At 37.0% G+C, this 12,500-nt stretch overlaps 2 protein-coding genes across 2 annotated transcripts in view; both read left to right on the forward strand.

Moving 5' to 3' along the window:
• LOC122353835 (filamin-B) overlaps positions 1-12,500 on the forward strand; it is a 333,941-nt gene that overhangs the window by 102,915 nt on the left and 218,526 nt on the right.
• LOC122353848 (CSC1-like protein 2) overlaps positions 1-12,500 on the forward strand; it is a 28,037-nt gene that overhangs the window by 515 nt on the left and 15,022 nt on the right. Inside the window, 5 exon segments of the mRNA XM_043251732.1 lie at positions 897-976; positions 3,583-3,621; positions 8,118-8,206; positions 9,901-9,938; positions 10,862-11,004. Of these exon segments, the coding sequence (XP_043107667.1) occupies positions 967-976; positions 3,583-3,621; positions 8,118-8,206; positions 9,901-9,938; positions 10,862-11,004 (319 nt within the window). The 5' untranslated portion in view covers positions 897-966.

Consider the following 12,500-nt stretch of genomic DNA (forward strand, 5'->3'; position numbering starts at 1 on the left):
GCTGCGTAACATCAGTGGTTTAACCTACTAACTCTGTCAGCTTTCCTAACTCGGCACCTTGGCTGCCCTCTTGACCTACATTTCTCGCTGATGTCTTCAGTTGCGAGCTACACAACAGTGTAAACGGCAAACGAGTTCTTCATCTCTGCTCAGGTCAATATAAACCTGATTAAAAGCCCCAGACCACATCAGCAGAACAATTAAGCCCTGATTTATTCTCAGATTTACTAACTGCACTTTTCTTTTATTCAGTCTGGTCACTGTTGTCATTAAAAGGTCACAGTAAATGACTTGTCCGAGTGTTGAACTTTCTTGTTCCAAACGCCAGATTAATCGGGATTTTCTAGTTATAGCGCCCCCTATGGATGGAATTGGATGAAAATTGGTGCGTTCCCTTGAATTGCCGTAATGTTCTTATGTACCAGATGTCATTAAGTTTAATCATTATGTTCAGAAGATACATTCATTAGTAGAGGTTGGCCATGCCCAAACTAATGAATGTATCTTCTGAACATAATGATTAAACTTAATGACATCTGGTACATAAGAACATTACGGCAATTCAAGGGAACGCACCAATTTTCATCCAATTCCATCTTCATATGGAAAAAAGTTCAATGTGTTTCATCTATCATTTAATTGGCTCATGCTTGCATGCTGAATGAATTAATAAATACAAATTCCTTAAATCATGTCCCTTTAAGAGTGCTTTTTCACCCAAGTATGACTTTTTACATTATTTTACAGACAATTTCATGTCACGGTAATGATTTATTTCACAATATGCTTGTAAACATTTGGCCTTGAGCACATTTCCTTTTATTACTGAATTTGTGTATTAGCTTGCCTTCTCTCTTTATCACATGACTGATTGTCTCTGTATCTCCACCTCTCAGGTTCTTCTTTTTGTCTTCTCCATCTTGCGGAAAGTGGCATGGGATTACGGCCGCCTGGCCCTGGTGACCGATGCTGACAGGTAAGGATATATCGCAGTCAAAACTGCCTGATTGTTTATTATTTGTAGAAGATGTATGTAAGGTGTTTTACTTGTGAAATGCCAAGCTAAAGAAAACCGGGGTGAAAAGGAGAGCATTTCATGCTGGCTGTATTTGAATCCCATGTCTTTTAAAAATGACAGGGTTTGGCAGATGTGGAGAAAATCCCCAGAATCCCTGTTCCACACTGTGAACTGAAATGACTGGCATCAGTGCACACCATTGTATCCAATCAATAAAGCCCTCTCATATTGTACCACTTATGGTGGCCAGAAGTGGCCAGTAATCGCTACAAACTTGATGTTTGAGTAGAATCACTCAGATTCACCATCACTTTCTGCTAACCACAGGTTTTAAGAACAAATCTGAGTCAACAGAAAGACCACCACCTCTGGTTAAAGATGAAATAGTTATCAAGAGTCTCATGGGATGAAATTTAGGTCTGTTTTTGGAGGAACTATAGTCTTGCAAAAAGTAACCTTTTCAGACCCAGGCCCATTGCTCTATTCATGCTAAATAAAGACAAACACAGCTCAACAACTCAAATTCTAGTCATATTTTGCAATCTTGAGGATCTAAATAAATGGCCACGGTTTGGTAGAACATGAACATTGTCCGAGAACTGAAATTCCTTGCTCAAAGTTGCAGATTCATAATGATTTCCTAGTTATAGCGCCCGCCTATGGACAGAATTGGATGAAAATTGGTGCATGTCCTCAAATTGTCCTGCTGTTCGTATGTCCCAAGTTTCATTAAGTTTGAGCATTGCTTTCAGAATTTACGTCCTTTAGTAGAAACAGGCCATGTCCAAATATTTTAGTTGACGTACGTGCCAAATGAATTAATGAATCACAATCCTTTAAATTATATTCTTTCAGGAGTGTCTCTTGATGACGCTAGTAGTTTTGGATCGTTATAAATCAGGTTCTGGTTTATAGAAATAGCAGTCACCCATCTGTACATCCCACTTGTTTTTGCCCAGTCTCACAGCTTGACTATCCAGGTGCAGCTAAACGCACCCAAAAACCTTCATGAGCTGCTGACATTTCTTTGGCAGAGAAGTGAGTGAATTAAAAACCGCTCACACAAGCCATCTGCTTCATGAAACAGTGTGTTTCATTATCTCTGAGCATATTTGCTGTGTTTCTGCTGCTGTCGGTGCACATCACCACTGTGTTTCTATTTTCACCCTGCTCTTCCTCCTCTTGCTTTTCTTTGTTTAGAGTTTTTTTTTTTTTTTTTTCCTTCCCTCCTCGCCGGTGCGGAATGGAGCCAGAAATGTTCTCTCGTATCGTTTTCTTTTGAATCGATCATGTATTATTTGCTGCTTATTAAGGTTGCTGGAAATAGACAGAGCTGCTGGCATTGTCTTTTTTTCAACTTGGTTGCATAAGTTCCACGTACATCATTTTAAAGACTGAGCTAGTAAGAGCTGCAGTTTAATCTGGTGATCACTAACCAGTAGCCTACCTTGAGTTTTTGGGCAGTTATTGAGGGCTGTCTAAAAGTCTAACTACTTGATGCTTTGCTTCTTCCTGTAGTAGAATGGAAACAGGAAATAGAGCTTTGATGAGCTTCCTACTGGGTTCACGGGGCAATTTTGCTTCTCCAGTCTTCCACAGTGTATATTCGACCATCACTCAGTCTCTCATTTCCGTCATCTATAACCAAAGGCAATTTAAAAAGGCGTTTATTGATGTGGTTTGTAGATCACAGTGTTTCTGGACCGCTGCGTGCTGCTGCTGACTGCACAGTGTACGTCTGTAATTACAGCGACACACTCCAGAGGAAAGACCCTTCAAATGGCTGATTCTGTGTTTCCTACGTGGATTGTACATTAAACACAAGACAGCAGTTTACGCTGTCGTGACTGATTTACACGCTGAAGTGACACCGCTTCAGTTTGGTGTGATTGAGAGATGTGTGTGTGTGAAACACTGATTATAAGCCTAAACTTCACAAAAAATAAGAACAAGTTCTTCAAATCTGATTGGCGAATCACAATGTTGTTGAAGGGTCAACAAAGATGTTAAATTCTGCAAATCAGGTTCTGAGCATGTGGATTGGGATTGGGACGTCATTTATATTTTGGGATTTCACTGTTACTTTGCGGTTTATTTAGTTTTTATTTAATATGTTAAAAAAAATTGTTTTACGTAATGTGTATTTTATATTCATTACATTTTTTTGTATTATTTTAATTTATTTTTATTTTTATTTTTCCTTTTTAGTTTATTTTTATACATTTTTATACATCTTCATATATTATTAAAAATGTTTGTTTTAATTTTTATATTTTATTTATTTTTTTTTTTAAATATGATATTATGTTTACTGCTTATTTTCCTTTTTTATTTTTTATAGATTAGGGTTTGTTTGAATACATTTTATTGATTTCTTCTGTGTTTATACTTTAGCTGAATGTATATTGGGAGACACTGATATGTGACACTGATAACTTGTCACCTAACGCTGCTCTATTTCCCCAGCTGAAGCTCTGACAGCTGCAGTCTTCAGAGATTCATTGATCTGAATGACTTCAAGCTTATTTTTCCTTCCTCTCTTGTTTATTTCTTTCCTTCCCAAGACAGAAGAGAAGATTCAGCGGTCTGGAGGAGCGGGAGTAGTATGTTCAGTTCTTGTTCCTCCGTTTGTTTTCTACTCACTGGAGAACTAACAGCTCACTTATGACAAACTAGTGTGTGTAACGGTTTGTAATTGTGGGGGTCCCTCACCTTTGACCTTTTATCTAACACACAACACGTTGCTTTAAAGGTCTCTGTGTGTGTGATTTGCTCTCCTGAGTGTTTTCTCTCGCTGCTCACCACATATTAATATTTTTCTGCCATGTGTGTGTGATGTTTGACTCGTGTGTAATTTTGGCTTTCTGAAGGGCCTCTAACACGCGAGTGTCAATAACCACCTGCCCTTTATGTCTGTTTTTGTGACTTTTGTTATTCGACTACAGTAGGAGGAAGGAACGGAGTAACTATGAGCCTGTACGCAGGTAAAAGAGCTTTAGCGTGTCTTTCTGACCCGTTGTGACCCCAAAAGTGGATCCAAAGAGACCCCCTGAGTATTGTGAGTGGTCCTGCCCTTGTGAACGTGCATCTTCTCGTGTAGCGTGATCGTAGGTGGATATGATCTTCGGATCTTTTAACTGTAGGTGACCGTGTCTCCCAGCCTTTCTCTAATGGTCCAGCAGTGAATTAGTCCGCTTAAAATGGATTTAAAGGAATTTCTCACCAAAAAATGTAAATTCTGTTCGCCCTCCTGATGTTCCAAAGTCAGGGATGAGTCATAAAAGGGGACTAGTCAACCAGCAAACGAGTTTTCAGGCTGTTTTATGTCTGGATTTCCTTTTATGCAATAAAAAGGACATTTAAGAAATATTATCTAGTATATTATTATAGAGTAATGTAATATATTTTAAGTTTTATTTTTAAAGCATTACTTGATAGCCCAATGTAGTGCTTCCTTTAAAACAGATAAGCTAATTTTATCATAATTTTATAATTTATAAAATTTTTAGAATTTAATTTAATTATTGGTTTTATTTCCTCTCTCTCTGTCTCTCTCTCTCTCTCTCTCTCTCTCTCTCTCTCTCTCTCTCTGTCTCTCTCTCTCTCTCTCTCTCTCTCTCTCTGTCTCTCTCTCTCTGTCTCTCTCTCTCTCTCTCTGTCTCTCTCTCTCTCTCTCTCTCTGTCTCTCTCTCTCTCTCTCTCTCTCTCTCTCTCTCTCTCTCTCTCTCTCTCTGTCTCTCTCTCTCTCTCGCTGTCTCTCTCTCTCTCTCTCTCTCTCTCTCTCTCTCTCTCTCTCTCTCTGTCTCTCTCTCTCTCTCTCTCTCTGTCTCTCTCTCTCTCTCTCTGTCTCTGTCTCTCTCTCTCTCTCTCTCTCTCTGTCTCTCTCTCTCTCTCTCTCTCTCTCTCTCTCTCTCTCTCTCTCTCTCTCTCTGTCTCTCTCTCTCTCTCTCTCTCTCTGTCTCTCTCTCTGTCTCTCTCTCTCTCTCTCTCTCTCTCTCTGTCTCTCTCTCTGTCTCTCTCTCTCTCTGTCTCTCTGTCTCTCTCTCTCTCTCTCTCTCTCTCTCTCTCTCTCTCTCTCTCTCTCTCTCTCTCTCTCTCTCTCTCTCTCTCTCTCTCTCTCTCTCTCTCTCTCTCTCTCTCTCTCTGTCTCTCTCTCTCTCTCTCTCTCTGTCTCTGTGTCTCTCTGTCTCTCTCTCTCTCTCTCTCTCTCTCTCTCTCTCTCTCTCTCTCTCTCTCTCTCTCTCTCTCTCTCTCTCTCTCTCTCTCTCTCTCTCTCTCTCTGTCTCTCTCTCTCTCTCTCTCTCTCTCTCTCTCTGTCTCTCTCTCTCTCTCTGTCTCTCTGTCTCTCTCTCTCTCTCTCTCTCTCTCTCTCTCTCTCTCTCTCTCTCTCTCTCTCTCTCTCTCTCTCTCTCTCTCTCTCTCTCTCTCTCTCTCTCTCTCTCTCTCTCTCTCTCTCTCTCTCTCTGTCTCTCTCTCTCTCTCTCTCTCTCTCTCTCTCTCTCTCTCTCTCTCTCTCTCTCTCTCTCTCTCTCTCTCTCTCTCTCTCTCTCTCTCTCTCTCTCTCTCTCTCTCTCTCTCTCTCTCTCTCTCTCTCTCTCTCTCTCTCTCTCTCTCTGTCTCTCTCTCTCTCTCTGTCTCTCTCTCTGTCTCTCTCTCTCTCTCTCTGTCTCTCTCTCTGTCTCTCTCTCTCTCTCTCTCTCTCTCTCTCTCTCTCTCTCTCTCTCTCTCTGTCTCTCTCTCTGTCTCTCTCTCTCTCTCTCTCTCTGTCTCTGTCTCTCTCTCTCTCTCTCTCTCTCTCTGTCTCTGTCTCTCTCTCTCTCTCTCTCTCTCTCTGTCTCTCTCTCTCTCTCTCTCTCTCTCTCTCTGTCTCTCTCTCTCTCTCTCTCTCTCTCTCTCTCTCTCTCTCTCTCTCTCTCTCTCTCTCTCTCTCTCTCTCTCTCTCTCTCTCTCTCTCTGTCTCTCTCTCTGTCTCTCTCTCTCTGTCTCTCTCTCTCTCTCTCTCTCTCTCTCTCTCTCTCTCTCTCTCTCTCTCTCTCTCTCTCTCTCTCTCTCTCTCTCTCTCTCTCTCTCTCTCTCTCTCTCTCTCTCTCTCTCTCTCTCTCTCTCTCTCTCTCTCTCTCTCTCTCTCTCTCTCTCTCTCTCTCTCTCTCTCTCTCTCTCTCTCTCTCTCTCTCTCTCTCTCTCTCTCTCTCTCTCTCTCTCTCTCTCTCTCTCTCTGTCTCTCTCTCTCTCTCTCTCTCTCTCTCTCTCTCTCTCTCTCTCTCTCTCTCTCTCTGTCTAAAGTAAAATTTAAAAAGAACCAATTAACTCATTTTATTGTATTTTTACAATTTAAAAATATATCTAAAAAAAAAAATACAATTATTTATATATTTTATTTTACTTTAATTTTATTACGTTTTTGTATTTATTTAATTTTTATTTTATTTGCACATTGCATGTTTAATTATTTACAGCTCCAAAAGGACCAACAAAAAAATCCTACAACTAAAAAGCATCACTGAAGTAGTCGAGGCATGGAATATAAGAGTAGTGAGCTGTCCCTGTTCATTCAGTATAAATTACAAGCTGTGCAGAATTTAATTCGTTTCGCTCTGAACCAGTGCAGCCTGTTTTTGCCGCACAAACACTGCTGTCTTACTGATTTGATCTGATTGACAGGTGATGTGTAGAAACAGAGCTTCGGTGCTGAAGTCAGGAAATGCACAAGTCGAATCATTTGTAACGTGTTCGTTCTGACCTGGTTACCTTTTGAACCGCTGTTCTTATCGCTGCGTTGGAGACGCACGTGTTTGAGAGAGGACCATGCCTGCGTCCCTCACGGATCCTTCTTATTCCGTCTAATGAGTCTGTCGATCATCCAGACCTGCAGCGGAGGAACCGCGGTAATAATGCGTTTGACAGGAGCCTTTTGCAAACTGCGCCAGTGCTGTTCTGGAATCGTTTCTCGCAAAGAAAGAGGATCCGGCCCTTTAAACCTGCTAGTTTTCAGCTAGAAACTATTAATGTCCGAGGTAACGTCCTCAACCAGTACGGTTTTAAAGCGGCTCAGTATAAAACATTTATCAAAATCATGCAAAATGCATAAATAAATGACTTTGGGTGCTAAAATGTGTTCATAAACAAGTAATCAGGTTAATGAGTTGATCTATATAAGAATTAATATATTTTTTTTAAAAATCAGGAAATATGTGAGATTATATAATATTTTAAGATGAAACTTTTAATTGCTGTTTAAAACTCCATTACTTAAAAATCAACCTTATTGTACACTATTTATTTTTTTATTACTTTATTTTAATTTTTTGAATGCATGCAGAGGCTAAAATATGTTAGTAATGAGTAAGGTTTGTTCTGATGTGTATATAATTTATATTAAATTATATAACAGCTTTATTGTACTAAACCTTCTTAAAATAAATAACTATATAAAATAAATAACTATTTTATATATTTATTTGCATTCTGTATTTTACAGTGCATAAATAAATAGCTAAAACGTGTTCGTAAGAGTAATCAGATTAAGAAGCTTGTTTTTAAAAAAAAAAAAAGAATTCTATATATAAATAAAAAAATAAAATAAAAAAAAAAAGAAATATGTATATATCAGCCTAATTGCATCAGACTTAATTTTTTTTAGTCTTGCATTTTTCATATTGCTTACATATTTTGAATGTTCAAGATGTTTGTAGCTCCTAAACACTCAAAGCTGAGACTAAGGAGCGTCTTCCTGTCAGTATGGCTTAGATCCGTGTAGCGCTGTGGTGTGTTTTGGTAAATTAGGCTTTATCTCAATGGATTAATATATCTTTTAGAGTACAGAGAAAAGCGTGCTTCATTCTCTGTTCCTCAAGCCTTGAATACTTGATATCTCATCTACCCTGAGATGAAACTGATGAAACCTGCCTGAGTGGACCTGAACGTTTAGGCTTTGTGACTGACGGACTTCAGAATAACCCAAAACATCCACTTTAACTCTTCAGAAGACCCGAGTCGGGTTTCTCACTTTATTCTTTCTCTTTTTTTTCCTTCTGCTTTCTGTCTCTCTCTCGTGTGTGTGTGTGTGTGTGTGTGTGTGTGTGTGTGTGTGTGTGTACAGTGTCTTCTGCTCTTCATTCTGAAACACCGGACCGATATGAACGTCTCACCTCCGTCTCCAGCTCGGTGGATTTCGAACAGCGAGATAATGTAAGACACCTGTCAATCACACTTTTGGCCCCGCCCCCTCCCCTCTGCAGCCACACGTCTATAAATCAATGATTTTATTCATCATTAAATTGGTCAAAAGGGACGTTTATAACTTATCACTTTATTTTTGATCAAATAAATGCAGCACTGGTGAGCAGAAGAGACTATTTCTCAATACGAGTTGGCGATTTGACTTTGACTTTGTCTCTCTTACCCGTTTCCCAAAGCACTTGTCCCAGCCCCTCTCACTCCCCATGGACTCCATTGATTTTTCCATGCAAGACTGACCTCGCGTCAAACGTTATATACGCTCGGAAAGAACCGACGGCCTTTATAGAGGGCGAAAACTTCCTCCCTCTATCATTTCGTTTTAAATCACAGTCATGATGAACCAGCGTTTCTGAGCTCATTTCAGACGGCGTCCTTGAAAGTCTCCAGAAGCCTTCAGGACAGAAACTGACTCAACAAAACCTCCAAATAAAACCGAAACCTCAGGATCCCTTAAAGGGATTTAAGAGTGGAGGTTGACTAAAATAGACTTTTTAATAGTCAGCATAAAGCTGATGTATATGATATCCCAATATTTAACGTGTAAATGTAAAAATTCTATATTCACATAATCATTTTAAATTAAATTAAATGTGAAAAAGTATTCAAATTATTAAAGAAATTATTAATTGAAGAACCAATATATTTAATGCAAAGGGCCAAAAATTAAATTATATATATATATATATATATATATATATATATATATATATATATATATATATATATATATATATATATATATATATATATATATATATATATATATATATATATATAATAATCCAACTGTAATAACAATATTTTGATTTATTTTTTTGATGTAGGCAGATGTAGACATACAGCAATGTTTACTATATGATACTAACATAGGAAAAACTGACTTGTTGATAGTTGAAAGTGGCAAATATTGGCCGATTATATTAGCAAATGTAGATATTGGCCAAACAAAAGAAAACCGATAGGACAACAGTTAAAAAATGTGAAATAACCACTGATATATCGGCGTTGCTGGTATCGACACGTGTGCTAAACAAAAAAAACTGATTGGCTGATGCACATTTTAAAAACTTTTTTAATTTTATTAACATTTTAATAACAAACTGCCAAATATTGGCCGATATCAGACATGGCGATATTGTCATATATCGGCCAAACAGCAAAAAATTGATTAAATTGGTAAAAGTTAAATTATTAGATGATTTATATTTTTTTATTTCCTTGGGAATATTGAAAGATTGGCTAAACAGAAACAGTTTTCGACGATACAAAAAGCCAAACATCGGCCGATATATCGGTCGACCACTTCAGAGGAAATCGTGCGAGTTTTAGCCAAAACACCGGCGTAGGGCGGGATTTCCACAGGAAATTTTAACAAGTGACATCACCCAGAAAAAGCGGCCCTTGGGATGCCATCTTAAGCCTGTTTTCCAGCTTCTTAAGAGATCAGTGCATCTCCTGTCTGTCTTCACCTGTGTTCACCTCTAATCCTGCCGGCATCCTCACATACTCTCACAGGGAGCCTTTTATAGGCCTGACCGGACGTGCTGAAGCCATAAAACCCCAAAGAAGTATTAATATATGCAGTAATAGTGTGTGTGTCTGGCTTCATCACAGATTCATAGTTTGATGTGCTTTTATTGCAGGGCTTCTGCTCCTGGTTGACGGCTATATTCAGAATAAAGTAAGTGGTTCTTTGACTCTGATATGATGTTGTTAATATCAGTAGCTCAGCACACAGTGCTAGTCCTGTACTATATGATCTGTACAACAGAGTTTCCTCAAATGGTTTTTGTCAGTCGAGCCCCTTTGAGGCAAAAGTTCCCCTAAAATTTTAAATAAAGATTTCAGAAAACATTGGGCACATGACACAGTGGTAAATGGAATAACTCTTTCAGCAAGTATTTTAATTGTTTTCATTTTAATTGTACATATGATTTAATTTAGTTTTTTTTATTTGTAATTATTTTTAATTAATAGTTTTTATTAATTTGTGTAGTTTTACTTTTTAAAAAATGTATCTTTGTACAATTGCATGATTTTATTATTATAATTCGTTTTACTTTAAAATTTTACTTTTAAGCAATTTAAAATATTTTGGATTTCATTGATGTTCTAAAATATTTAACTATATACTTTTTTAGATTTTATGCATTTTTACCAAGCGTTTGATTTATATCCATTTTTAGTGTTTTATTTGAAGACCATCCAATTTTTTTACATTTTTAATAAAAAAAAAAAAATTATAAAGCATATTTACTAAATAATACTTATCAGCTATTATTTAAAAAATATGTTTGTTCTTTGCACATCTTATGATTTTGTACCTTTTTAGTAAGCATTTTTATTTTGCTGAATTTTTTTTTACTTTTACATTTATTTTTTTTTTTTTTTTTTTTATGATTTGAATTCATTTAAACCTCCTGCATGTCTCTTAAAATCCTCACTGCTCCATATACCGTAATAAATATTATAATATATAACTATTAACCCCATAGTCTGCACGCTTGCAATTAGTCTACCTAAAATACCTGAAATATTCCTCTCTTCATAGTCCGTAGTCCATACACTCTGTAATCAAGCGTTCTCTCGTCTGGTTCCTCACAGGGACGAGGAGATCCGGGAGAAGTGTGGTGAAGATGCCGTTCATTACCTGTCCTTCCAGAGGCACATCATCGGTCTGCTGGTTGTGGTGGGAGTGCTGTCGGTGGGCATCGTTCTCCCGGTCAACTTCTCAGGCAACCTGCTGGGTGAGTCCTGCACCCGAGAGGTCAGAGGTCAGAGGTCAGGGGCGGTGAGAGGTGATAGAGTGTCATATATTAAAGCAGTGATCGGTGGCCAGCGTATTGAACGCCGATTATTCATTTTGGCTCATTTTAGCTAACCCTGTGAAGCCTACTTTGTCATATCTGAACAAGTATTTTTATTTGTATTTTTTTCACTGATTTGTGTAAACGAAAGAATCACTATTTTTAATATTTAGTATTATAATAGTTCTAGGATTTTTATTAAGTTTTATTTTGTATTGATCTTGCAATGATTCTTTCAAATTGTGTTTGTTAATAACAATTTTTAACAAGCGTTTTGGTTTGATCATTATTTTAAAGTAGTGGTTAATCATGATCGATCGCATCCAAAATAAAGGTTTTGTTGGCATGATGTGTGTTTTTTGTGTATATTTATAATTTACATTTAAATACACATACAAACAGTATGTATTTTATATATATATATGTGTGTGTGTGTGTGTGTGTGTGTGTGTGTGTGTGTGTGTGTGTGTGTATATATATATATATATATATATATATATATATATATATATATATATTATAATAATATGATATTTTTATACAAATTTTATTTTGGATGCAATTAATCGCACTATTTAAAGTGATTTTATATTTTAGCATTTTACTCACTTCTATAACTTATTTTTATTATACAAATTAATTTTTAATTAATAAAAATGTAATATTTATATTTATATTATATTTTGTGTTCTTTTTTTTTTTTTTTAAATCATTTTATCATTCTACATTTTTACTACAATAAATTATAAATGGATCATTTGAAATTAATTAATTAACAAATTTCTCAGATTTTTAATTAGCTTTTCATTTTAGCCAGCATTTATTTTCAGGTGTCTTATTATTATTATATTATTATTATTATTATTATTATAACAAATTAAATATGTACTATGCCTAATTACACGCAAGCAGCCTTAAGCCAAACCCTAAAAATTAAAAATTATGTTGAATTGCAATAAATTGTAACCATATATATATATATTTCATATGTCATCCTGTGTATGTGTTCACACATTCAATGAGGAGTTACTGTATCAGCCACAAAGAGCCGGTGATTATTGCTGATGTTTATCAGCCGCAGGTGAAGTGTAAAGACGTACGACTCCCATTATCGGCCGCTTCTATTTTTCTGGACATCATTAGACTCTCTGGCCTCTCGCTGTAGATTATCATCAGAAAGGGTTAATCCACGGCGCTCGGCTCCGGTAATGAGATTGAACTTCTATCTGCTCGCCGGGTAATTGGATGCCTGTTGCAGAGAAAGAGGACGGAGAGAGCCGCCCAAAGACACAAAAACTAATGGGAAGAGGTCAAACGGATGAGAGCTCTTTACACGAGTCCCTAGAGACAAAGAGACCAGGTTCACGTCCATATTGTGCTTAAAGTGCTCTATTATATATTATATACATAATATGGATCTTTTGTACTTCATATAC

This window comes from Puntigrus tetrazona, chromosome 11 (genome assembly GCF_018831695.1).
Source record: "Puntigrus tetrazona isolate hp1 chromosome 11, ASM1883169v1, whole genome shotgun sequence".
Lineage (NCBI taxonomy): Eukaryota > Metazoa > Chordata > Actinopteri > Cypriniformes > Cyprinidae > Puntigrus > Puntigrus tetrazona.